At 37.5% G+C, this 24,691-nt stretch overlaps 1 protein-coding gene across 1 annotated transcript in view; it reads right to left on the reverse strand.

The window, feature by feature from the left end:
• Positions 1-24,691, reverse strand: part of USP15 (ubiquitin specific peptidase 15) — a 127,558-nt gene that overhangs the window by 92,735 nt on the left and 10,132 nt on the right. Inside the window, exon 2 of the mRNA XM_052639478.1 lies at positions 10,706-10,833. Coding sequence (XP_052495438.1) covers positions 10,706-10,833 — 128 coding nt within the window. The remainder of the gene's footprint in view (positions 1-10,705; positions 10,834-24,691) is intronic.

Genomic DNA, 24,691 nt, shown 5'->3' on the forward strand with positions numbered 1-24,691 from the left:
TGGTGCCAACTATTTTGGAAAAGTTAAGCAATTCTTCAAATAGTTAAACAGAGTTACTATATGATCAAGAACACATCTACACAAAAATTCGTACATGAATAGTTCATGAATGAATTATTCATCCATAGCCAGAAAGTGAAAACAACCCAAATGTCCATCAGTTGATGAACGGATAAATTAAATGTGGTATATCTCTATACAATGGAAAATTATCCATCCACTAAAAAAAGAATAAAATACTGATTCATGCCACATGAATGACACTTGAAAACTTTGTACCAAGCAAAAGAAGTCCAATACTATGGACACGTAATGTTTGATTCCATTTAGATGAAATGTTCACAAAAGGAGAATCCACAGAGACAGAAAATATATTAATGACTGCCTAGGGCTGGGGTCTTGAGAGGGGATGAAGAGTGACTGCTAATGGACATGAAGTTTCTTTCTGGGGTGATGAAAATTTTGTGGAATTAGATGATGGTGATAGTTGTAAAACTATGAATATAAAAAAGGAAAGCCAATGAATTACAGAATTTCAAAGGATGAAATTTATGGTGTGGCAAAGAGTTGGACATGACTGAGTGAAGTGAACTGAACTGAACCGAAACTCATTTTTTAAAAAGCCTACTAGGAATGTGATTTGAAATTGTGTTGAATCTGTAGACTGAGTGGTGGAATTAAACAATACTGAGTTTTTTGATCCAATAACATAATTTATCTCTTTATTTAGGCTTTAATTTATCTCAGCAATATCCTGTAGTTTTTAGTTTACATGTATTATAGATTTATCTGCATTTTATATTTTGGTGCTATTATAAAATATATTTTTAAAATTTAAATTCATGTTAGTTCATTTTTAGTGTACAAGAAACACAACTGGTTTTTGAGTAATGGTCTTGTATCCTATAGGCTAATTTCATTTATTAATTCTAGAAGGTTTGTTTTTGTAGGTTTTATTGAATTTTCTACATAGACACAGGTATTTGTGAATAAAGGAAGACTTATTACTTCTTCCTATACAATCTGTAGATCTTTTACCTTTTCTTTTTGCTTTATTAAACACTGTCTAGAACCTCCATTACAATCTCGGCTTAAAGAGTTGAGAGTAGGCATCTTTGCTTTTCCCTGATTTTAGAGGGAAAGCATTCAGTCTTTCACTGTTGAGTATGTCATCTGTAGATGTCCATTTTCACAGATGCCCATTCTGAGGTTGAGGAAGTTTCTTTGTATTTTACTCTTTTATATAGTATTTTGGTAATGTTCTTTCTATATACCTATCCTCTTTATTTTTGGACTTGATTTACTAAAATTCTGTTAATAATAGATGCATCTATGTTCATCAGGGGTATACTGGTTGAGAACTTTTTTTTCTTGAAATGTCTCTCTTAGACTTTGGTATCAAAGTAATGCTGGTTTCACTGCATGAAGCAGTCTCTCCTAATTTTTGAAAAGAGCTTTTGGTGAATTGGCATAATTCTCTTAAACAGCACTGGTAGAATTCACTCGTGGCACCATCAAGGTCTGATGTTTTCTTTGTGAGGAAATTTTAAACTATAAATTCAACTTCTTTAATTGATATAGGGTTCTTCAGAGAATTCATTCTTTTGGAATGGGCTTTATTAGTTTTCATTTTTCAAGAAATATTTCTTTATTGTCCTTTTGCTATTTGTAGATTTCTATACATATGGTACTAGCATGTGAGATGAGTGCAATTGTGCGGTAGTTTGAGCATTCTTTGGCATTGCCTTTCTTTGGGATTGGAATGAAAACTGACCTCTTCCAGTCTTGTGGCCACTGCTGAGTTTTCCAAATTTGCTAGCAAATTGAGCGCAGTACTTTCACAGCATCATCTTCCAGGATTTGAAATAGCTCCACTGGAATGCCATCACCTCCACTAGCTTTGTTCGTAGTGATGCTTTCTAAGGCCCACTTGACTTCACATTCCAAGATGTCTGGCTCTAGATTAGTGATCACATCATCATGATTATCTGGGTCGTGAAGATCTTTTTGGTACAGTTCTTCCATGTATTCTTACCACCTCTTCTTAATATCTTCTGCTTCTGTTAGGTCCATACCATTTCTGTCCTTTATTGAGCCCATCTTTGCATGAAATGTTCCATTGGTATCTCTAATTTTCTTCAAGAGATCTCTAGTCTTTCCCATTCTGTTGTTTTCCTCTATTTCTTTGCATTGATCGCTGAAGAAGGCTTTCTTATCTCTTCTTGCTATTCTTTGGAACTCTGCATTCAGATGCTTATATCTTTCCTTTTCTCCTTTGCTCTTCGCTTCTCTTCTTTTCACAGCTATCTGTAAGGCCTCCCCAGACAGCCATTTTGTTTTTTTTGCATTTCTTTTCCATGGGGATGGTCTTGATCCCTGTCTCCTGTACAATGTCACCAACCTCATTCCATAGTTCATCAGGCACTCTATCTATCAGATGTAGGCCCTTAAATCTATTTCTCACTTCCACTGTATAATCATAAGGGATTTGATTTAGGTCATACCTGAATGGTCTAGCAGTTTTCCCTACTTTCTTCAATTTGAGTCTGAATTTGGTAATAATGAGTTCATGATCTGAGCCACAGTCAGCTCCTGGTCTTGTTTTTGTTGACTGTATAGAGCTTCTCCATCTTTGGCTGCAAAGAATATAATCAACCTGATTTCGGTGTTGACCATCTGGTGATGTCCATGTGTAGAGTCTTCTCTTGTGTTGTTATAAGAGGGTGTTTGCTATGACCAGTGCATTTTCTTGGCAAAACTCTATTAGTCTTTGCCCTGCTTCATTCTGCATTCCAAGGCCAAATGTAAAGTAATGCTCAAAATTCTCCAAGCCAGGCTTCAGCAATACGTGAACCGTGAACTCCCTGATGTTCAAGCTGGTTTTAGAAAAGGCAGAGAAACCAGAGATCAAATTGCCAACATCCGCTGGATCATGGAAAAATCAAGAGAGTTCCAGAAAAACACCTATTTCTGCTTTACTGACTATGCCAAAGCTTTTGACGGTGTGCATCACAATAAACTGTGGAAAATTCTGAAAGAGATGGGAATACCAGACCACCTGACCTGCCTCTTGGGAAATCTGTATGCAGGTCAAGAAGCAACAGTTAGAACTGGACATGGAACAACAGACTGGTTCCAAATAGGAAAAGGAGTACGTCAAGGCTGTATATTGTCACCCTGCTTCTTTAACTTGTACACAGAGTATATCATATTACATATTACAGCTGGGCTGGAAGAAACAGAAGCTAGAATCAAGACTGCTGGGAGAAATATCAATCACCTCAGATATGCAGATGACACTACCCTCATGGCAGAAAGTGAAGAGGAGCTAAAAAGCCTCTTGAGGAAAGTGAAAGAGGAGAGCGAAAAAGTTGGCTTAAAGCTCAACATTCAGAAAACGAAGATCATGGCATCTGGTCCCATCACTTCATGGGAAATAGATGGGGAAACAGTGGAAACGGTGTCACACTTTATTTTTTTGGGCTCCCAAATCACTGCAGATGGTGACTGCAGCCATGAAATTAAAAGATGCTTACTCTTTGGAAGAAAAGTTATGACCAACCTAGACAGTATATTGAAAAGCAGAGATATTACTCTGGCGACTAAGGTCTGTCTAGTCAAGGCTATGGTTTTTCTAGTGGTCATGTATGGATGTGAGAGTTGGACTGTGAAGAAGGCTGAGTGCCGAAGAATTGATGCTTTTCAACTGTGGTGTTGGAGAAGACTCTTGAGAGTCCCTTGGACTGCAAGGAGATCCAACCAGTCCATCCTACAGGAGATCAGCCCTGGGATTTCTTTGGAAGGAATGATGCTAAAGCTGAAGCTCCAGTACTTTGGCCACCTCATGCGAAGAGTTGACTCATTGGAAAAGACTCTGATGCTGGGAGGGATTGGGGGCAGGAGGAGAAGGGGACGACCGAGGATGAGATGGCTGGATGGCATCACGGACTCGATGGACGTGAGTCTGAGTGAACTCCGGGAGATGGTGACAGACAGGGAGGCCTGGCGTGCTGTGATTCATGGGGTCGCAAAGAGTCGGACACGACTGAGCAACTGAACTGAACTGAACTGACTGATACATATGTTACCTCTCTTGTTCCTGATACCGGTAGTTGTGTCTTTTACCTTTCTCTTGTGATCAAACTAGGTCTTTATAAATTTTATTATCTTCATAAAAAACCAGTCTTTGGTTTCATTGATTTTCTCTATTATTCCTTTTATTTGATTTCTGTTCTGAACTTAGTATTTCCCTTCTTCTGCTTGACTTAGTTTAATTTGTTCTTATTTTTAGTTTCCTGAGTCAGTAACCAAGGTCACTGATTTGAGACCTTTCCTCTTCCTTATTCATGTTAAAAGACCTATAAATTTCTCTCCACATAAAATTTATTTGCCTCCCACAAATTTTGATGTTTTGTTTTCATTTTCATTTAGTTAAAATAGTTAATTTCTTTGAGTTCTCTTTGACCCATGAGTTATGCAGAAGCATGTAAGTTTTCAAACACTTGAAGATGTTTCACCTCTGTTATAACCTTTCCTTTTCCTTACACATGTTAAAAGAGCTAAATTACCCTCCACATACTACTTACCTGCCTTCCACAAATTTTGATATGTTTTGTTTTCACTTTCATTTAGTTAAAAATACTTGCTAATTTCTTTGAGTTCTCTTTGACCCATGAGTTATGCAGAAGTATGTTAGTTTTCAAACACTTCAAGATGTTTCACCTCTCAGTTATTATTATCCCACTGTAGTAAGAAAACATATTTTGTATGATTTAACTCCTGCTAACTTTACTGAACCAAGTTTTATGCAAAATACAATTTATCTAAATGCTTCATGTGAACACCAAAAAGAATTTTCATTCTGCTGTTGTTCAGTGGGAATACAGTAAGTCCTCTATACATGAACAAGTTCCATTTCAAGAGTGTGTTCATAAGTCCAACAAGGTTAGCCTAGGTATCTAACTAACACAATTGGCTACACAGTAATACACTATAATAGATTTACAACACTTTCCACACAAATAATATTTAAACACACACACACAAAATAAGGAAAACATTTTTAATTTTATAGTACAGTACCTTGAAAAGTATAGTAGTACACAGAGTACAACAGCTGGCATACAGGGGCTGGCATAGAGTGAACAGGCAAGAAGAGTTACTGATGGAGGCAGGAGAGGAGGTGGGAGATGGTAAGAGCTGAAAGACTGTCAGCAATAGGAGGCAGAGGGCAAGGTGCAATGTCACTCATGCCTGATGCTGATGACACAGGTTCTGGGTCCTGGCCCGATTCAATTCTATCTACCCTGTTGGAAAAATGATCCAGTGATCTCCGGGTAAGTAGTTCTCTTTTTTCTTGTCACAGATGACAGAGCAGCACTGGACTGCATTCTGAACAGCAGTGGCAAACTTCGTGTACCATTCTACACTTGGGTCCCACACCTCAAAAACAGTGCCTTCTCAAATAAAGAAACCCTTTGCCACTTCATGTGTCATTAATCTCTTCATTCTTCAGTTATTTCTTCTTCCTCTTGGCTCGCTTCATCCTTTCTCTGGGCCTCCAGTTCCATCAGGTCTTTATTAGGAAGCTCCTCATTTTGCACAGCAAGGAGGTCAATGAGGTCGTCCTCTTGCAGATCTAGCTCCAATTTTTTCCTGAGGCTCACTAAGTGGCTGAAGACCTCTTTTGATTCTTTGTCCACCTTCTCAAATCCATGAAAATGATGAATAAATTATGGGTAAAAGTTCTTCCAAATCCCACTCATGATGACAACTAAACATCACACCAAGCAAAGTCAATGTTTTTTATGGGTTTGTACATGGTAGAGCCCTTCCAAAACTGTTGCAAGGTTGTTCCTGATTTGCCACTTGCCTTTATTGCCTGACAAAAAGTGCAATGTGAGTAATATTTCTTGAAAGCCACTATAACCCCCTGGTCCACAGGCTGGATAACTGACACAGAATTTGGTGGCAGATACACATTGGGATGAAAGTCATCCATGAACAGAGGGTGGCCGAGAGTATTGTTGAGCAGCAAAAGAATGCTAAATGGGATGTCTTTCCTCAAGCAGTATTTCTCAACTCTGGGATTAAATGGTGGAAAAACCAATCCTGGAAAATGGCCTGTGTAACCCAAGCTTTGGGGTTTCTCTTCCACACAAAAGGAAGAGAGTCCCTGTCTGTTTTTAAGAGCTCTTGGGTTCTCTGAATGAGAAACTAAAAGATGCTCTGGTTTCATACTGCCAGAAGCACTGCCACCAAACAAAGAGAGTTAGCCTATCCTTTAGTGTTTTATAGCCTGGCATCAACTTTTCTTTCTTACTGATACAACTTTGGTCTGAATTCCTCTTCCAGTACAGTCCTCGCACCCACATTAAAAACCTGCTATAGTAAATACGTTCCTTCATCAATAATTTCTTAAAGCATTTCAGGAAATTTCCAGGCAGGTACCATACCTACACTCGCTGCCTTGGCACTTACCTTTACATTGTAAAGCTTGGCTCTAGCCTTGAATCGATAAAAGCAGTCATGGTTGGCTTTAAAAGATGTGCCTTCTGATTCTTCACCATGTTTTTTCTTCAAGTCTTCATAAGGCTTTTAACTTTCTCTTGCATCAGCATTAAACTGAGAGCAACTCAGCTGACACTGATCCTGTATTCACATACTGAGAAGTTTCTCCATCTCCTCCATTACTTTTCCACGCTTCTCTGGTATTATTGTCAACATCACTGGCATGGCATACTTCACATGTTCCAAGACTGAATGATTCATGTTATAAGAATAAGTGATCTTTACCATCTTTTTGCCTTGCTCCACTCTCTCAATTATTTTCACTTTTGTTTTGTTATTGCTTGGTGCTTCTTAGCAGTACCAGCTACATCACCGCTGCTTTTATGCTTGCTTCTGAACATCCTGGGCTTGAAATAAAGATACTACACCACTGTACTTTGTACAGTACTTTACAGTAAAGTACACAAAAGCACAACCACTTGTAGAGGATGCAGGCATGTAACAACATATTCCAGACACACAAACCAACTTATATGACTGGATACGTGAATGCACATACACATCTTTGAAAGTTCGCAGTTAGTATGTAGGGAACGTACTACATTGTATAAATGTCAGGACAAGCAGATTGATTTATTTCCTTTCTACTTTTTTGTCTACACTTTTTCTATTATTTATGGAGAGAATAGTACTGAAATATCCATCATATAATTATGGATATTTTTCTATTTCTCCTTGTGGTTCTGGTTCTGTCAGGTTTTGCTTCACATATTTTCAAGTGACGCCATTAGATGGGTATATATTTTTAGGATTATTATGTTTTCTTAATGAACTGTCCTGGCCCATTTACGATTATGAAATGAACTTTTATCCCTGATAATGTTCACTGTTCTAAATCTTAATGTCTGATATTAAAATGGCCACTCCAGCATTCTTTTGATTATAGTGTTGTATGTGTTCAGTTCAGCTCAATCACTCAGTTGTGTCCAACTCTTTGCAACCCCATGGACTGAAGTTAGTATGTGTCTTAGTTTTCTACTGCTAACAAATAACCATAGTAGCTTAAAACAATACCTATTTATATACCCACAGTTCTGTGGGTCAGAAGTTCAGGTGAGTTCAACTGGGCTTTCTACTTAGGGTCTTACAAAGAGGAAATCAAGATGTCAGAAAGGCTTCTCTCCTATCTGAAGGCTCTGGGAAAGAATCTGCTTCCAAGTTCATTCAGGTTGTTGGCAGAATTTAGTTCCTCATGGCTACAAGTATGAGGTGCCTGTTTTCTTGCTGGCTATAGGCACAACAATTCTCTTTGTGCCTAGATGACACCTGTCTTCTTTTTCACACAGTCCCATTTTCAAATCAGCAATGAGTTCTTCTCATGCTTTATATCCTAACTTCTGTAACTACCAGCCAGAGAAAGCTCTGCTTTCAAAGGGCATGTATGATCAGATAAAGCTCACTGGGATAATCTCCCTTTTGTCATATAACATAAATAATCACAGGAATGATATCCTAGTCTCAGGTTTCACTCACACTCAAAGGGGAGATGGTTATATAAGAGTGAGGATGACTGGAGGTTAGTCTTAGAATCTTTCAATCTCTATTTGTACTCTGTATTTAAGGTGGGTTTCTGATAGACAGTATACAGTTGGGTCTTTATTTTTTAATCCAATCTTACATTCTCTACCTCAAATTTACATTAAACACAATTGTTCATAGAGCTGGGTTTAAATCTACCATCTCACTTGCTATTCACTTTCTATTTGTTTCATTTGCTTTGTGTTCTTCTCCACTTTAAAAAAAATTTAAACATTGCTATTTCTCCTTATTATGCATTATATTTTCTGCCTCTTTGCATTCTGGGTACTATCTATTTGGATCCAAGATATTAAAAATTTTATCTTGTTGGATGGATGCTGGATATTTTTGTATTCCTGCTTCCCAGGTGGCATGTGGTAAAGAATCTAATCTGCCTGCCAATGCAGAAAAACCCAAGAGATGCGGGTTCAATCCCTGGGTGGGGAACATACCCTAGAGAAGGAAATGGCCACCCACTCCAGTATTTTTGTCTGAGGGACAAAAATTCCAGGGACTGAGGAGCCTGGTAGGCTACAATGCAAAAAGTCAGATACAACTGAGCACGCGCGCGCGCGCACACACACACACACACACAAATATTCTCCTGTTCTGTTCTGAGATGCAGTTAAGTTACTTGGAAATAGTCGCTTTCGATTTAGGACAAGAGTATTCATTTTGCCCTTCTATAGAGCCAAACCCATTCTCTGCAGTCTACTCCATGATTTATAACATTTTCCACTCTGGCTACTGTGAACACATTATTCTTGCTCCTTTATAAGTGAAACTGAGGGTACTCATCAGTTAGATCCATTAAACTATAATTTCTTATGAACAGTGAACTGTAACATGCCTTCACTGATCAAGCTACTTTGTTTTTACAAAAACTCACATGTCCTCCAAGTTTCATAAAGTCTAAAAATAAGATACTTTCCTGAGATGTTTTTCAGGAACTTGCAATCAGCTGCGTTCAGTTCTAGGTAGAGCTAAGATTAAGACCACTAACTGTCCAACTGGGCTTGTATGAAGTGTCCACTTGCTGACCTTTTGACGTGAGAGCGCCCACAATTCCACCCTCAGAACATGCTAACGCCTCCATTTTCTGAACATGTGTCTCATGAAGAAGCAAGCAGCTTACCTGCATCTGCACAAGAATGACTCACTTTTTCTTATCAATTACCCTTCCCCATGCTCTGCATACCTTGGACTACCCTGCTTCTTTATTTCCACAAACACCGAGTCCCTTGCTATCAGGTAGGTGGATTTGAGCGTTGTTCTCCCAACTCCTCACTTGGTTGCCTCACAAATAAATCCCTTCCCTGCTGCAAGCTTTGCCATCTCAGCATCTGGCCTATAGCACATCCGGCAAATGAACCTGATTTGGTCACATGAACCTAAATGATTGCTCTAATTCTTTTGATAATTCTTTTCTGGGCCTTGGGTAGCTTGTCACACACATGCACTAGTCAACAGTCAGCTGAAGACTTACAAGAGTCTTCAGTGGTTTCTGTAGATCTCTAGGTCTCTCTTTCTCCTTACGTGCTGCTCATTCCTCTCTGGTCCTCTGCCCTGGAAACTCTGGCTGCCTTGGTCTCCCTGGACTCCAAACTCTTTTCTCAACTAAGGGAGATTGCCAGGCTTTGCATGGGTCTCTCCTTCTGTGCTATGTCTTAGAAACTCTCTCAGTACAGTAAGCTGAGGAAAACATAGGGCTCATTTCATTTGTTTCATACTTCTCAGGGATCACTGTTCTTCACTGCCTGATGTTCAAAGTTCTGAGAACTGCTGTTTCATATATTTTGTCAGGGTTTTGGTTCATTTAAATGGACAGATAAGTCTAGTCCTTGTTATTCCACCTAGGCCAGTAATCAAAGTTCTAGTACTTAGGTTTTATTGTCTTTAAATGTTACCAGAGTTTTAGAAGAGCTGGCAAGTATTAATAGTAAGGGTTGTAGAAAAATAATCCAAAAATCCAAGAATGTAACATATACCACTGCTCCTCAATTAAAGAAGTTATGTGTCCGTTAGGAAAATAATACACAATAGAGCATTTCCCCCAAACAGTAAGATAGTACTTTTCCCCAAAATAGTGAGATAGTACTTTCTAATTTACATTCTAGTCTTAAAAGGTAATAAACCCTTTTTACATCATAAATGACAAAATTTGTCATGATATAGAAGATTAATTATGACAAAATAATCGGAATTCATTAGGTCAAATCTATAATATAGTCGGCCCTCTGCATCCACAGGCAGGAAAAACATTCCAGAAAGTTCCAAAAACCAAAACTTGAATTTGCTATGTACCAGCAACTATTTACATAGCATTTATATTTTGTTAGGTATTAAAAGTAACCAACAAAAGACTTAAAGTATATGGGAAGACATACATAGATTATATGCAAATATTATGCCATTTTATATAAGGGGCTTGAGCATCCATAGATTTTAGTATCTGAGAGGAATCATGTAACCAAACCCCACATGGACACCAAGGGATGACTATATAAGAAATTTCTGGTTTATCAATTTATTTACATTAACATTTTCCATATTATATATGTTGACCATAACATACTAAAATGAACACATTTACAAACTTGATTTAAGGAAATAATACCTCTAAGAAGCCCAGAGTTATCAATGGGTCCAGGATAAACGTTTTGATCTCCCATCTGGTATTTGTCCCAACTGTCAAAGCCAACATACTTTTTCCACTGTTTGAACCAGCGACTATCCACGAGGTACCTTAAAAAAAGGAGAAATTGGTAAAAAAAAAAAAAAAAATCAAGAACTTTAAGAATAACAGAAAAGCTATCTTTTTAAAATATATATATATATTTTAATGTGGACCATTTTGAATGAATTACAATGTTGCTTCTGTTTCATGTTTTGGTTTTTTGGCTGCAAGGCATGTGGGATCTTAGCTCCCCAACCAGGGCTCAAACCTGCATCCCCCACACTGAAAGGCGAAGTCTTAACCAATGGGCCACCAGGGAAGTCCCTCTATTTTTTATATTTCACTTTATATCAAAGTACATGTCTACTTCAAAGGATTACTGAGAATAACTAATGCCACAGTTGTAGAAGAGAAATATTTCACTTCTGTAAGGTATTATTTCTATTGTTCTAAAAAATATCTACTACAGACAACTACTGACATATACATTAAACAAAAAATCCTTAATAGAACTTAAAAAAAAATGCAATAGCTGTTCAACACAATATGTGCCAACTGAACAAAAATTCAAATGACAATTAGAAGTCTCAATCAAGGTAAAATTTTACATGCAACACGGTAAAATGTTAACATGAAAAATGGTTCTTTCGCAAAAAACTTACAAATACAGTATGCTAATTGTATGTGTTTTATTGTATCTTTCAAGGAGTAAGGAAACAATTATTAAAGGTTTGGAAGACTGATTTTAGTAATTATAATCAAAGTTTTAAAAGAAACTTTAAAAATAACTAGCTTCTTTACTAACAAAAGTTGATAGCAACAATACTGTTTCCCACTGTTTCTCATACATAAGTAAAATTTGCTGGGGCAAGCAACTGGTTTTTAATTTATTTCAAAAGTGTGAAACCAAGCACTATAACCATTACTGAAACTATATTCACCCTATTTTCAAATACCTAAATTAGCTTTCTCATCAGATGACCAGTGATGGAAAAAGTAAAATAATAGTTTCTAGCAAAGAAAGCATAAAAAAATTATAAATCTAAAAAAACCATATAAATTTATATTATACCTACCATGCTTTGCCACTGGTTCATAATTATTTTATAATTCTTTTCCAGAAACATTTTCCCTCACAGTTAACTAGGCTCAATCACAAACAAAAGCAAAGGTCAGCAAGATGTTTAAAGTTAACGTGTGTAGTCAAGTTTTTTAGAACATCATTCCAATGCTTCCATGCTTACATTCTATTCATAGAGCCCTGTAGGAATGAAATGCTATCTTTATGTCTGAAAATACCTGAAGTAAAGGCACCAACCTAACAAAACCCCACAATTTTTAAGGAATATTCATCAGCAGTTCGATTTCCTAAAAATGGGTAAGGTAGAATTATCTATACATGAGTATTCCAAACATACTATCAGGGTCATACAATGGAATGCCCACAAGTTGTAGATTTTTATCTATGAGGAAAAAAGAGAACTGAAAAACTAAGTTTTAAGAAAACCCCATTTGTAAGATAAACAAAATAGATTAGACTAGCAATGTCTTTATATGTTAAACTGAATAAAGAAAATTAGACTTAACTGTATGCGTGCTCAGTTGTGTCTGACTCTATGATGCTAAGGATGGTAGCCTGCCAGGCTTCTCCGTCCATGGGATTTCCCAGGCAAGAATCCTGGAGTGGGTTGCCATTTTGGTCTCCAGGGGATCTTTCTGATCTAGGGACTGAACCTTCGTCTCCTGCATTGGCAGGCAGGTTCTTTACCTCTGAGCCACCAGGGAAAGCCAATGAAACATGAGGGAAGCAGAAAAACAGGAGTATCTATTACAGAAATAATGTGTAGTCTTCTTAGGTGTACCCTTGAAATTAGATAAAGTGGACATATAAATGGAAAAAAAAAATCCAAGACATTTACATGGATTTGTTGTACTGTAAAAATTTTAATCTATTATAGACCTGCCCCAAACACAAGATTCCTCTATTTTAATTCATAAAAGCCTAGGACAAAACCAACAGCTCAGCAAGATTTTAAGTAAGTGAACAAAGACCTAAATCTATTATACATTTTCAACAGCACTCTTAATCTTTGATATGTTATTAAGGTCCAGATGCGCCCACTGTAGCTTCTCAGTTTCTTTTTTGAATAGTTTTAACTATTTGTAAAGGTTGATATTTCATGGTTTTTATTCTTGAAATAGCAATCTTTACAAACAGTTATAACTGATTTTAAGATAGTCTAAAATCGGTAACTTTGCCTAATAGGTCTTGCATGATCTGATCTGCTCCTACCTCCCTCTTTAGTCTTAACTGGAGCCATTTTTCTTTTTGCTGAGATCTAGTTCCTGGACATACTATCTTCTGCCTCATGGCTCCTTCTGCCTCAAATATTCCCCTACTGCTCTCACCACCTAGTTAACTCTTATTATCTTTCAGATAATTAAACATCACTTTTCTCAGGGAATCCTTCCATAAGCTTCTCCCCATTTCCTCTTAGTCTGGAAAAGAAAACACAAGATCTCAGTTTACTAGTTCTCAAGACTCTTTATTCAGTTACAAGGATTACCTTTAACAATAAAAAAATTACTAACATTTGAGCTTTACTCTTGGGCAAGGCAAGTACTTCTAAGTACTTTAATATACTGACTCACTTACTCCTTTAATTACCCAATGAGGTAGGAACTCCTATAATTTCACAGGCACATAGAAATTAATTGCCCAAAGTTACAAAGTTAGTGCCAGACCTGTGATTAAGAAAATGTGTTAGTAGCATAGGGAGAAGCGAAAAGACCACTGAAAGCACAAAGAAACAAGAACCAGGCTCAAGTATTCAACATGTGTGGAACTACTCTATACTCTAAAAGCATCATTACAAACCAGTGTAGAAAGATCTGGATATACATACATGGAAAAAATTAATTAGAGCTCTACACCTCACATATATAGTCAGTACTACTTGAAAAAGTTTAAGAAAACCTGAATGTGTTAAACATGACTGATATAAGGGAACAGTAACACAAAGTCTGCGTATGCTTAAGTACTACTTCACTCTATACAGTGCGAGGACTAGGGTAAAGCAAGTGTGATGCCAAGGGACCCTAACAAGGAGTGCATCCTTTTACACCCTAGGAGGCTTACTTGTCTCAGCCTAGCCCTAACTCCAAAACAAACACTAGATAAATGTAGAAAACTACCCAGCTATACTGAGTTGCACAGGTATGCACAAAACATAAATTTTTACATCTACTTACAGTCACCATGTGCATTATGAACTACACACTCCACATCTGTTACAATTTCTTGGTGCATTTTGGATAACCTTCCTTCTACCATTTCACAATAACTTATAGGCTGCAATGTTTTTGAATCCCACTTCAAGCAAATTTCCCCTTTTTCAAAATAAAAACGGCCTATTTTTGTGGTATTAGTGTATTTCTTAACCTTTAATAAATGTAAAACTATGCCACCATTTTTATTAGGTATCTTTTTTAAACAAATGGGTCACTGCCAAGAAATTTTCAAGTGCTGTGCCCCAACACTGTTTTCCCATATGCCCTGTGGGTTTTACTGCAATATAGCACAGTGATTTTCAGGAACACATGCTCTGTTACAGCAGAAACTGAACAAAAATAAATCATAGTTGGATTAAAAACATAAATGTGAATGCAAAAATATAATTTTTTAAAAGAGAATGGAGAAAACTCTTGTTACTTCAGAATATAGGAAGAGTAAACACAAAAAACAAAAACTCTTAAAAGTAAAGGTTGATAAAATTGCAAGGTTAAAATGAAAAGCTTCTGTTTAACAGAGGCACCAAGTAAAGAAAGACAGAGATTGGGAAAAATACTGCCTATAACCAACAAAGGATTAGAATACATGGAAAAACTCCTTTAATTTAAAAAGAAAAAAAGGACAATACACAGGACATCAGAATGGCCTCGAGACAAAGGAGAAAGTGTTCTATATCATTAGTAATGTAAAAAATACAAATTAATATCATACCACATCATTTGCATGAAACTGGTGAACACACAAGCACATGTACATGTGTCAATAATATTGTGTGGAGATGAGTAGTAACTACAGCTCATAAACTACCAACTGGGGTGTAAACTAGAATCCTCATTTTGGAGAATAATTTGGCAAATTTATTAAAGATGAAGATGTGCATACTGCAGAATCACATATTGTCATTGCTAAGTCTTATAAGAAACTCTTGCACATATTTACAAGAATACAACTTGTAATGCAGTTACATTACATATGACGCAACATAATTAGCAAATGGAAAACTAAAAAAGCTCCCTAATATCCACTCTTCCTATCATGACATATTATACAAAAACTGAAATGAAAAATACAGCTGCCAACTATTAACATGGATAAATCTCAAAACTGCAATGTTAAATAAAAAACATAGAAGCTGCAAAAGGATACATGTAATATAACATATATATATTAAGATACAGATATGCACACACAGTACAACTATAGAAAAATTTTAAACATGCCACAAATAACAATATTCATAGATTCATGTATACATATTGAAAATATAAGTAAAGGGAATAATAAAAATCCATTTCTGGATGGTGGTTCCCCGTGGCAAGAGAGGGAAGGGGTTAGGATGAGCGAAACAGGTACAGGGAGATTCAATTGTATTTGTAAAGCTTTTTTTTTTTTTAACTAACACAGGTTTACACAGGGGTTTTGTTACATTTTTCTTTGTATTCTGTTTTCTGAAGTAGTATACTTAATATGATCAATATGTTTCCTAATTAATACAGAAGAACACTTTATATGGGCTTCCCTGGTGGCTTAGTGGTAAAGAATCTACCTGCCAATGCAGGAGATACAGGTTTGACCTTTGGGTCATGAAGATTTCCAGAGAAGGAAATGGCAACCCATGCCAATATTCTTGCTTTGGAAATCCCATGAACAAATTGGACACAACCTAGCAACTAAACAATAACAATGGTTTATGTATAATCTTCATATACATGCACAAAATGAAAGAGTCAAAAAACATACAGACTATGAATAATGTTGCAGTCAAACAAGCTGACAGCAAATAAGATTTCAAGCATAAAAACGGGACAAAAATATGTACAGAAAAATGTATAAAATGCATAGCTTTAGTTTTATTACTGTTTACTTTTTAAAAGAAATTTATTATTTTCTATTATTATTATTTTCTATTACCTCATATTTATTTTATACTATCTCTTCCAAAAGAAAAGACCCTGATGCTGGGAAAGATTGGAGGCAGGAGAAGGGGATGACAGAGGACGAGATGGTTGGATGGCATCACCAACTTACTGGACATGAGTTTGAGCAAGCTCCAGAAGTTGGTGAAAGACAGAGAAACCTGGCATGCTGCAGTCCATGGGGTTGCCAACAGTCAGACACAACTGAGTGACTGAACAACGACAAATCTCTCCCAAATCCAACAGATGAATTTCCATTCAGTTCAGTTCAGTCACTCAGTCGTGTCCAACTCTTTGCAACCCCATGAATCACAGCACGCAGGCCTCCCTGTCCATCACCAACTCCCGGAGTTCATTCAGACTCATGTCCATCGAGTAGGTGATGCCATCCAGCCATCTCATCCTCTGTTGTCCCCTTCTCCTCCTGCCCCCAATCCCTCCCAGCATCAGAGTCTTTTCCAATGAGTCAACTCTTCACATGAGGTGGCCAAAGTACTGGAGTTTCAGCTTTAACATCAGTCCTTCCAATGAACACCCAGGACTGATCTCCTTCAGATGGACTTGTTGGGTCTCCTTGCAGTCCAAGGGACTCTCAAGAGTCTTCTCCAACACCACAATTCAAAAGCATCAATTCTTCGGTGCTCAGCTTTCTTCACAGTCCAACTCTCACATCCATTCATGACCACTGGAAAAATCATAGCCTTGACTAGACGGACCTTTGTTGGCAAAGTAATGTCTCTGCTTTTCAACATGCTATCTAGGGTGGTCACAACTTTCCTTCCAAGGAGTAAGCGTCTTAATTTCATGGCTACAATCACCATTAGATTTTAACAAAAAGTTACATAAACCTTGAAGAATTTTCTTTAGAAAAACATGACTTAATTGTTTCCAAACTGATCAAATTATGAATCTGGTATATAGTAATGCATTCATTTTCAAGAAATTATTTCCTTTTGTTAACTAGAGCAGCTACTAACTAAGCCAGAAAGGTGAAAATGACTGGTTGACATCTCATAAGAAAAGAAAAGCACAAAGGACAAAAGTACAGATTATTACCCTTGTTATCTGGGAAGATATGTAATCCAAACAATCAAAAAATTCTAAAACTGATATATATACTGACTTTAAGCTGATCAAGCTTTGGTACCAAATATTAAACTTACCAAATATTAAACTATAGACTTGCAACCATCCTAGGTTTAACTAAATACTAATGTGCAAACATCTAGATAGTCCAGAGTAATTATTAACCTCTTTATGATAAACTAATTTAAGTTTCTTACACAAGGAGTCAGTATCATACAGATGAAACTGAGGGTGAAATATTTCTGAATAATATTGAGCCATCTGACTGTGTTCCTATATAGAAAGCTATGAAGTAAATGTACCAAAATACGCTCAAGATCATTTCAGCTTTTGGGTGAGGCTTCAGACTGTGGCTGAATCATTCCCTCTGTTTCAGTGGATTAGTGAAAAGTGAAAGTGAAAATTGTTCAGTTGTGTCCAACTCCTTGCCACTGAATGGACTATACAGTCCATGGAATTTCTGAGGCAGAATACTGGAGTGGGTAGCCTTTCCCTTCTCCAGGGGATCTTTCCAACCCAGGGATCGAACCCAGGTCTCCCACATGCAGGTGGATTTTTTAACCAGATGAGCCACCAGGGAATACAAGGGTCTTTAATGATGATGCCTCACATTTGTCACTACCCAAAAGGCCTGTTTTCGTTCCAATCCCAAAGAAAGGCAATGGCGAGGAATGTTCAAACTACCACACAATTGCACTCATCTCACACACTAGTAAAGTAATGCTCAAAATTCTCCAAGCCAGGCTTCAGCAATAAGTGAACCGTGAACTTCCAGATGTTCAAACTGGTTTTAGAAAAGGCAGAGGAACCAGAGATCAAATTGCCAATATACGCTGGATCATGGAAAAAGCAAGAGAGTTCCAGAAAACCATCTATTTCTGCTTTATTGACTATGCCAAAGCCTTTGACTGTGTGGATCACAACAAACTGTAGAAAATTCTGAAAGAGATGGGAATACCAGACCACCTGATCCGCCTCTTGAGAAATCTGTATGCACATGAGGAAGCAACAGTTAGGACTGGACATGGAACAACAGACTGGTTCCAAATAGGAAAAAGAGTATGTCAAGGCTGTATATTGTCACCCTGCTTATTTAACTTATATGCAGAGTATATCATGAGAAACGCTGGGCTGAATGATGAAGCACAAGCTGGAATCAAGATTGCTGGGATAAATAGCAATAACCTCACATATGCAGATGACACCACCCTTATGGCAGAAAGCAAAGAGGAATTGAAGAGCCTCTTGATGAAAGTGAAAGAGAGTGAAAAAGTTGGCTTAAAACTCAACCTTCAGAAAACGAAGATCATGGCATCTGGTCCCATCACTTCATGGGAAATAGATGGGAAAACAGTGGAAACAGTGGCAGACTTTATTTTTGGGGGCTCCAAAATCACTGAAGATGGTGACTGGAGCCATGAAATTAAAAGACATTTATTCCTTGGAAGGGACGTTATGACCAACCTTGAGAACGTATTAAAAAGCAGAGACATTACTTTGTCAACAAAGGTCCGTCTAGTCAAGGCTATGGTTTTTCCAGTGGTCATGTATGGATGTAAGAGTTGGACTACAAAGAGAGCTGAGCACCAAAGAATTGATGCTTTTCAACTGTGGTGTTGGAGAAGACTCTTGAGAGTCCTTTGGACTGCAAGGAGATCCAACAAGTCCATCCTCAAGGAGATCAGTCCTGGGTATTCATTGGAAGGACTGATGTTGAAGCTGAAACTCCAATATGTTGGCCACCTGATGTGAAGAACTGACATCTGAAAAGACCCTGATACTGAGAAAAACTGAAGGCGGGAGGAGAAGGAGATGACAGAGGATGAGATGCTTGTATCGCATCACCGACTCAATGGACATGAGTTTGAATAGGCTCCAGAAGTTGGTGATGGACAGGGAGGCCTGGCGTGCTGCAGTCCATGGGGTGGCAGAGTCAGATAAGACTGAGCGAGTGAATTGTACTGAGTGATAATTCTCAAACACTAGCACATCAATATGAAAATGTTTCTATAATGATATTATGAGCTCAAAATTACTAAAGTAAATTTCAGAGATTAAGTATCTATGGTCTTCAATCGATCTCAAGTCCCTTAAAAACATCCGACAATCCTCCAGCATATCTCCAGTTTAGCCTTCTTTACTTCCAATAATTATTTCAAACCTTTTCAAAACATTAAGTCTCTAATCCATTAGGCTGAATACACAGCCTTGCTGCTTACTTTTCAAAGAAGTAAGCCCCAACTTTCTAACTCTCTTACACCACACCTTTATCATCAGTGATTCCCTTACATACTCGTGGAGTATATAACTCTCCTTAAATCTAAGGCTAATAATTTTTGTTCCTATTCTTTGGATCTAATTTCCTTCTGCCTCCTTGGAGACTTAACTCATAAACAGCCCCTACCATCTTTTTTTTCTTCCCCGTATCTATTCTGTTTTTTTTCACTTAGCATGTAAGAAGATCCACTCTTTTCCCCCTTCTGCCCATATGACTGCCCTACTCACATACTCATTTCCTCTTCTATCTGCTCCCATTTTTCTGATTTGTCCTTGCAGCCAAACTTCTCCTTCCTCAATCTTCACTTACTCTTCAGCAAAGCACAACAGATCTTGCTATCCCACTGGGCCCTCATAAAGGTCCTCATGAAGTCACCAATGGCCACCCTACCAAATCCAAAGGATTCATAATTTTGTTACCGTATCAACTGCTTTTAAAAATAATCTCAGTGACTGTACCTTTCTGGAGGGCAGGAATATATCTGTATCTAAATATATTTAGCTATTTTACAAGACTCCCTACTTCTACCTAAATGTTAGTAGTCACAGAGCTGCTCTTCAATTTCCTCTTTTCTCACAGTCAATAGTCTCCGTGATATCATACCTTCACCAGGAGTCTAAAATCTGCATGCTAAGACCAATCCTCAAGTTCTTGAATATTTCCAATTTCTACTCATCCATATCAACTTGGATTTTTTATAGAATTTCAACTTCAAGTTGTCAATTGTCTTTACATCCCCAAATGTACTCCTTCTCTAATATCTCTTTAATAAATGTCATCAGTAATTTAGTTTCCCAAACCAGAAACCAAATTATCCTATATTCCTCCATGACCCCTTAACATCTAGCAACCAAGTCTGTCCCTCTCTTCTTCATGCTCAGAGAAGTCTCTTAGTTCTGTAACTCACCCTCCTCATCAGTCTTAAGTGGCACAGAGGACTGTAACAGCTGCCCAACTTATACCTGCTTTATATTTGCTTGCTTCCAATTTAGCCTCCATTCTGCTACCAAACATTTTAAAAACACAAATATGATCAATCACTACTGTTAAAATTAAAATTTAGTGTCATGTAACAGACCATCTTACCTGTCTCCTGAGAAACCTGTATGAGGGTCAAGAAGCAATAGTTAGAACCCCGTATGGAACAACTGATTGGTTAAAGATTGAGAAAGGAGTACGACAGGGCTGTCTGCTGTTACCCTGTTTGTTTAATCTATACCCTGAGCACATCATGAGAAATGCTGGGCTGGATGAGTTACAAGCTGGAATCAAGATTGGTGGGAGAAACATCAACATCATCAGATATGTGGATGATACCACTCTAATGGCAGAAAGCAAAGAGGAACTAAAGAGCCTCTTGATGAACATGAAGGAGAGAGTGAAAGAGCTGGCTTAAAACTAAATACTAAAAAAACTCAGATCATGGCATCCAGCCTGATTTGCTTCATGGTAAATAGAGGGGGAAAAGGTGGAAGTAGTGACAGATTCCCCTTCTTGGGCTCTAAAATCATTGCAGATGGTGACTGCAGCCATGAAATTAGAAGACGTTTGCTTCTTGGCAGGAAAGCTATGACAAACCTAGACTGTGTTGAAAAGCAGAGACATTACTCTGCCAATCAGGTCTGTATAGTCAAGGCTATGGTTTTCCCAGTGGTTACATACAGTTGTGAGAGCTGGACCATAAAGAAGGCAGTGCCAAAGAATGGATGCCTTCGAACTGTGGTGCTGGAGAAGGCTCTTGAGAGTCCACTGGACAGCAAAGAGATCAAACCAGTTAATCTTAAGGGAAATCAACCCTGGATACCTGAAGTACTATGATGCTGAAGCTGAAACTCTAATATTTGGTCATCTGATGTGAACAGTTGACTCTCTGGAAAAGTCCCTAATGCTGGGAAAGATTGAGGGCAGAAGAAGAGAGGGTCAGAAGATGAGATGGCTGGATGGCATCACCGATGCAATGGACGTAAACTTGGGCAACTTCGGGAGATGGTGAAGGACAGAGTGTCCTGGCATGCTGCAGTCCACGGGGTCACAAAGAGTCAGACACAACTGGGTGACTGAACAACAACAAGAGAACAGAAATGTTTTCTATTTATGTAAAGATTTTGTATAAAGTGTTTTCAAATTAATCTTTAGAGTAACTTTTTCCCCTCTTTTTTTATTTAGCTGATGGGGAAACCAAAACTCAGAGAAGCTATGTACCTTAACAAGGTCATACAACACTGAGTGTGTAGGGCCTGTTTTCAGTATGCACTCTAGTTTTCAGACTCTAAAGTTTAGTGTTCTTTCTACTGTATTAAACTTTACTTCATAAGCCATTTACTAACAGAGAACTAAGGCTTCCCAGGAGGCTCAGTGGTAAAGAATCCGCCTGCTAATGCAGGAGATGCAGGTTCAATCCCTGTTTTGGGAAGATCCCCTGGAGAAGGAAATGGCAACCCACTCCAGCATTTTAGCCCGGGAAATTCCATGGACAGAGGAGACTGGTGGGCTGCAGTCCATGGGTTGCAAAGAGTTGGACACAATGCAATGACTGAGACACATTTAGAATACACAAAATCCTTTTTGAAAAAATAATATCTTAGCATATGAACAGGAGTTATTTCATGAAGAATAAGATAAAAAGCTATCTAGATTGAAGGAACAGCACATGCTAGAGCCAGAACAACTTCAGGATTCAGGTATACTGGAAGAGTTAAATGCAGTTGGAGTTTATGACAAAGGGAGATGAGATGCTAGATAAGGGAGGCTGGGGCCACACTACAGCACCTTTAAGGTAATCAAAGATTTTATCCTAAATGCAAGGAAAGCCACTGACAGATTTTTAGAAGAGATATAATCTGATTTACATTTCATGAAGATCACTGGGAGTATCTCACAAGAGTGTTGGGAGGTTTAAATACAAGTGAAATGTTTAATAAATCAAAACTTACCTAAAGTTCTGAGTACTTCAAAGAGGCCTAAACTGTATGGTGCTACATATTCTAATGGCATCAAGACAGACAAGTTGTAATGTGGTCTGAACAGAATAATTTTCAATGGCTACAGAGAAGCAGGATCAATTTTAGGACCCAAAACAAATCAATTTAAAATGAGTCAATTTTAAAACAGCCCTCAAATGCAGAAAAACTACTATAGGAACTAAAAAGGCCAGGTTGTAGTTTTTTTTGCTGTTTTTGTGGGGGTTTTTTTGGTGGGGGGTGGTAGAGAAGAAAGGTAGGAGTCTCAAAAGCTGGCTAGTGTCTCTGTACACACTAAAAGAAAATTTAAGAAACACATAAAGGGACCAATGAATGATTCAGAACAGTCGTAAATACAAAGACATTTAAAAGCAGTACAGGGAAATGGGGAAATCCCAAGAGCTGGATTCAGAAAACCATGGGGCTAGTGAATGCATGGTTCTGTTTTGCTTTTTTGGATTAGTATATGTCTATGCTGACAATTTTCAAATAAGCAACTGAGAAGACACACAAAAACTTCAGCCTAATTCAATGTAGCACACTTACTCTGAGAACAACATGTATAACTGTTGTGTGTAAAATTAACAGCATAAAGACTTTTGGATATTAATTCACTCTATGACTAATCATCTCATTGAATAAAATACTATTTCAATTACATTTAAGTTGCAACAGCATAAGCCGTTTTTAATACTAAAAGAGATATTTATAGTATCTAGTACTTTAAATCATTATAAAACTAGATACCTGATTTTTTTCTTAAGTACCACAAATGAAAACTCTTCAGTAAAACATAATCAAGGAAAGCTATTAAGTTGTTCAAATAAACCAATGGTTTGGTTAATCATCCCTTTATATCTTAATTTTTAGGTATGAAGCATTTCCAACCTATTTTTTGCTCTACACGTTAAATTAATCAGTTGGCAAGAACTAATTTTTATGACCTCTTTTACATCTAAACTAAAAGACAAAGAACTCAGGAAGGAGGCCAAGTAAGATTGTGAAAGTGAAAAGAAACACACAGAAGTGGAGAAAATGTTGCATATCATCTATCTGATAGGGGATCTGTATCTAGAATATATATATAAAGAACTCTTAAAACTCAATAATGAAGAGAAAATTGCCAAATGAGAAAATGGGCAAAGAATGTAGACGAGCATTTTGCCAAAAGGGCTAATAAGCATATATGAAAAGATGTGCACCAACATTTGCCACTATGAAAATACAAATTGAGCCTCCAATGAGATATCATTTCACATCCCCTAAGATGGCGATAATCAAAAAGACAGATAAGTTGGAGAAGGCAATGGCAGCCCACTCCAGTGTTCTTGCCTGGAAAGTCCATGGACAGAGGAGCCTGGCGGGCAGCAGTCCATGAGGACATGTGACTAAACACGCGTGCATGAGGGTGGAGGGAGATGGGTTGGCAGCAATGAACTGATAGAACTAAAATATATATATATATATCCCTTTACCTCCAAAAACACAAAAAGACAGATAAGTATCACAACGATGCAGAGAAACTGGACCCTTATACATCGCTGGTGGCAATGGAAAATGGCGCCACTGCTTTGGAAAAGAGTCCATTAGTTCCTCAAAAAATAAACACAGAGACTCAGCAATTCCATTGCCAGATATGCACCCAAGGGAAATGAAAACTATGTCTAGACTAAAACTTGCACATAAGTGTTCATAGCAGGATTCTTCATAACAATCAAAAAGTGTGAACAAGCCAAAAGTCCATCAACTGAAGAAGGAATAAACTGAATGTGGCATCCCTATACAATGGGACATTTTGTGGCAATAAAAAGAAATGAAGTACTGATATACACTACAAAATGGATAAATCTAAAAAGCATTATGTTAAGTAAATGAAGCCAGAGATAAAAATCACACATATACAATTCTATTTACATGAAATATCCAGAAGGCAAATTTATAGAACAAGAAAGTAAATTAGTAGCTGCCAAGAACAGCGGGATGTGGGTAGAAAAGGGGGTGGGGGAAACTGCTAATAGGTATGCGGTTTCTTTTAGGGCTGATAAAAATATTCCAAAATTGATTGTGGTGATGGCTGCACAATTCTATGAATATACCCAAATTCAGTGAATTGTACACATCAAGTGATATGTGATACCACTCACCTATTTCTTTTCTCTGCCCATGTTCCTTTCCTCCAGAGACAGTATGATATGTTAATTATACACAATAAAGCTATTATCTTTTTTCAAAAGTGTGAAAGGGCCATAAATCTGGATGGAATTACTAGGGATAATTTTACAAAAATTGGTTTTGAAGTAAGTGAAAGTCAAGACTTAGTAAAATGTACTGGAAATAACATGAATGATGTATAAACTCCTATAAGGAAGGAATAAGTAAAGAATCTGCAGGAAA

The sequence above is a fragment of the Budorcas taxicolor genome, chromosome 5 (assembly GCF_023091745.1).
Source record: "Budorcas taxicolor isolate Tak-1 chromosome 5, Takin1.1, whole genome shotgun sequence".
In the NCBI taxonomy this organism is placed as follows: domain Eukaryota; kingdom Metazoa; phylum Chordata; class Mammalia; order Artiodactyla; family Bovidae; genus Budorcas; species Budorcas taxicolor.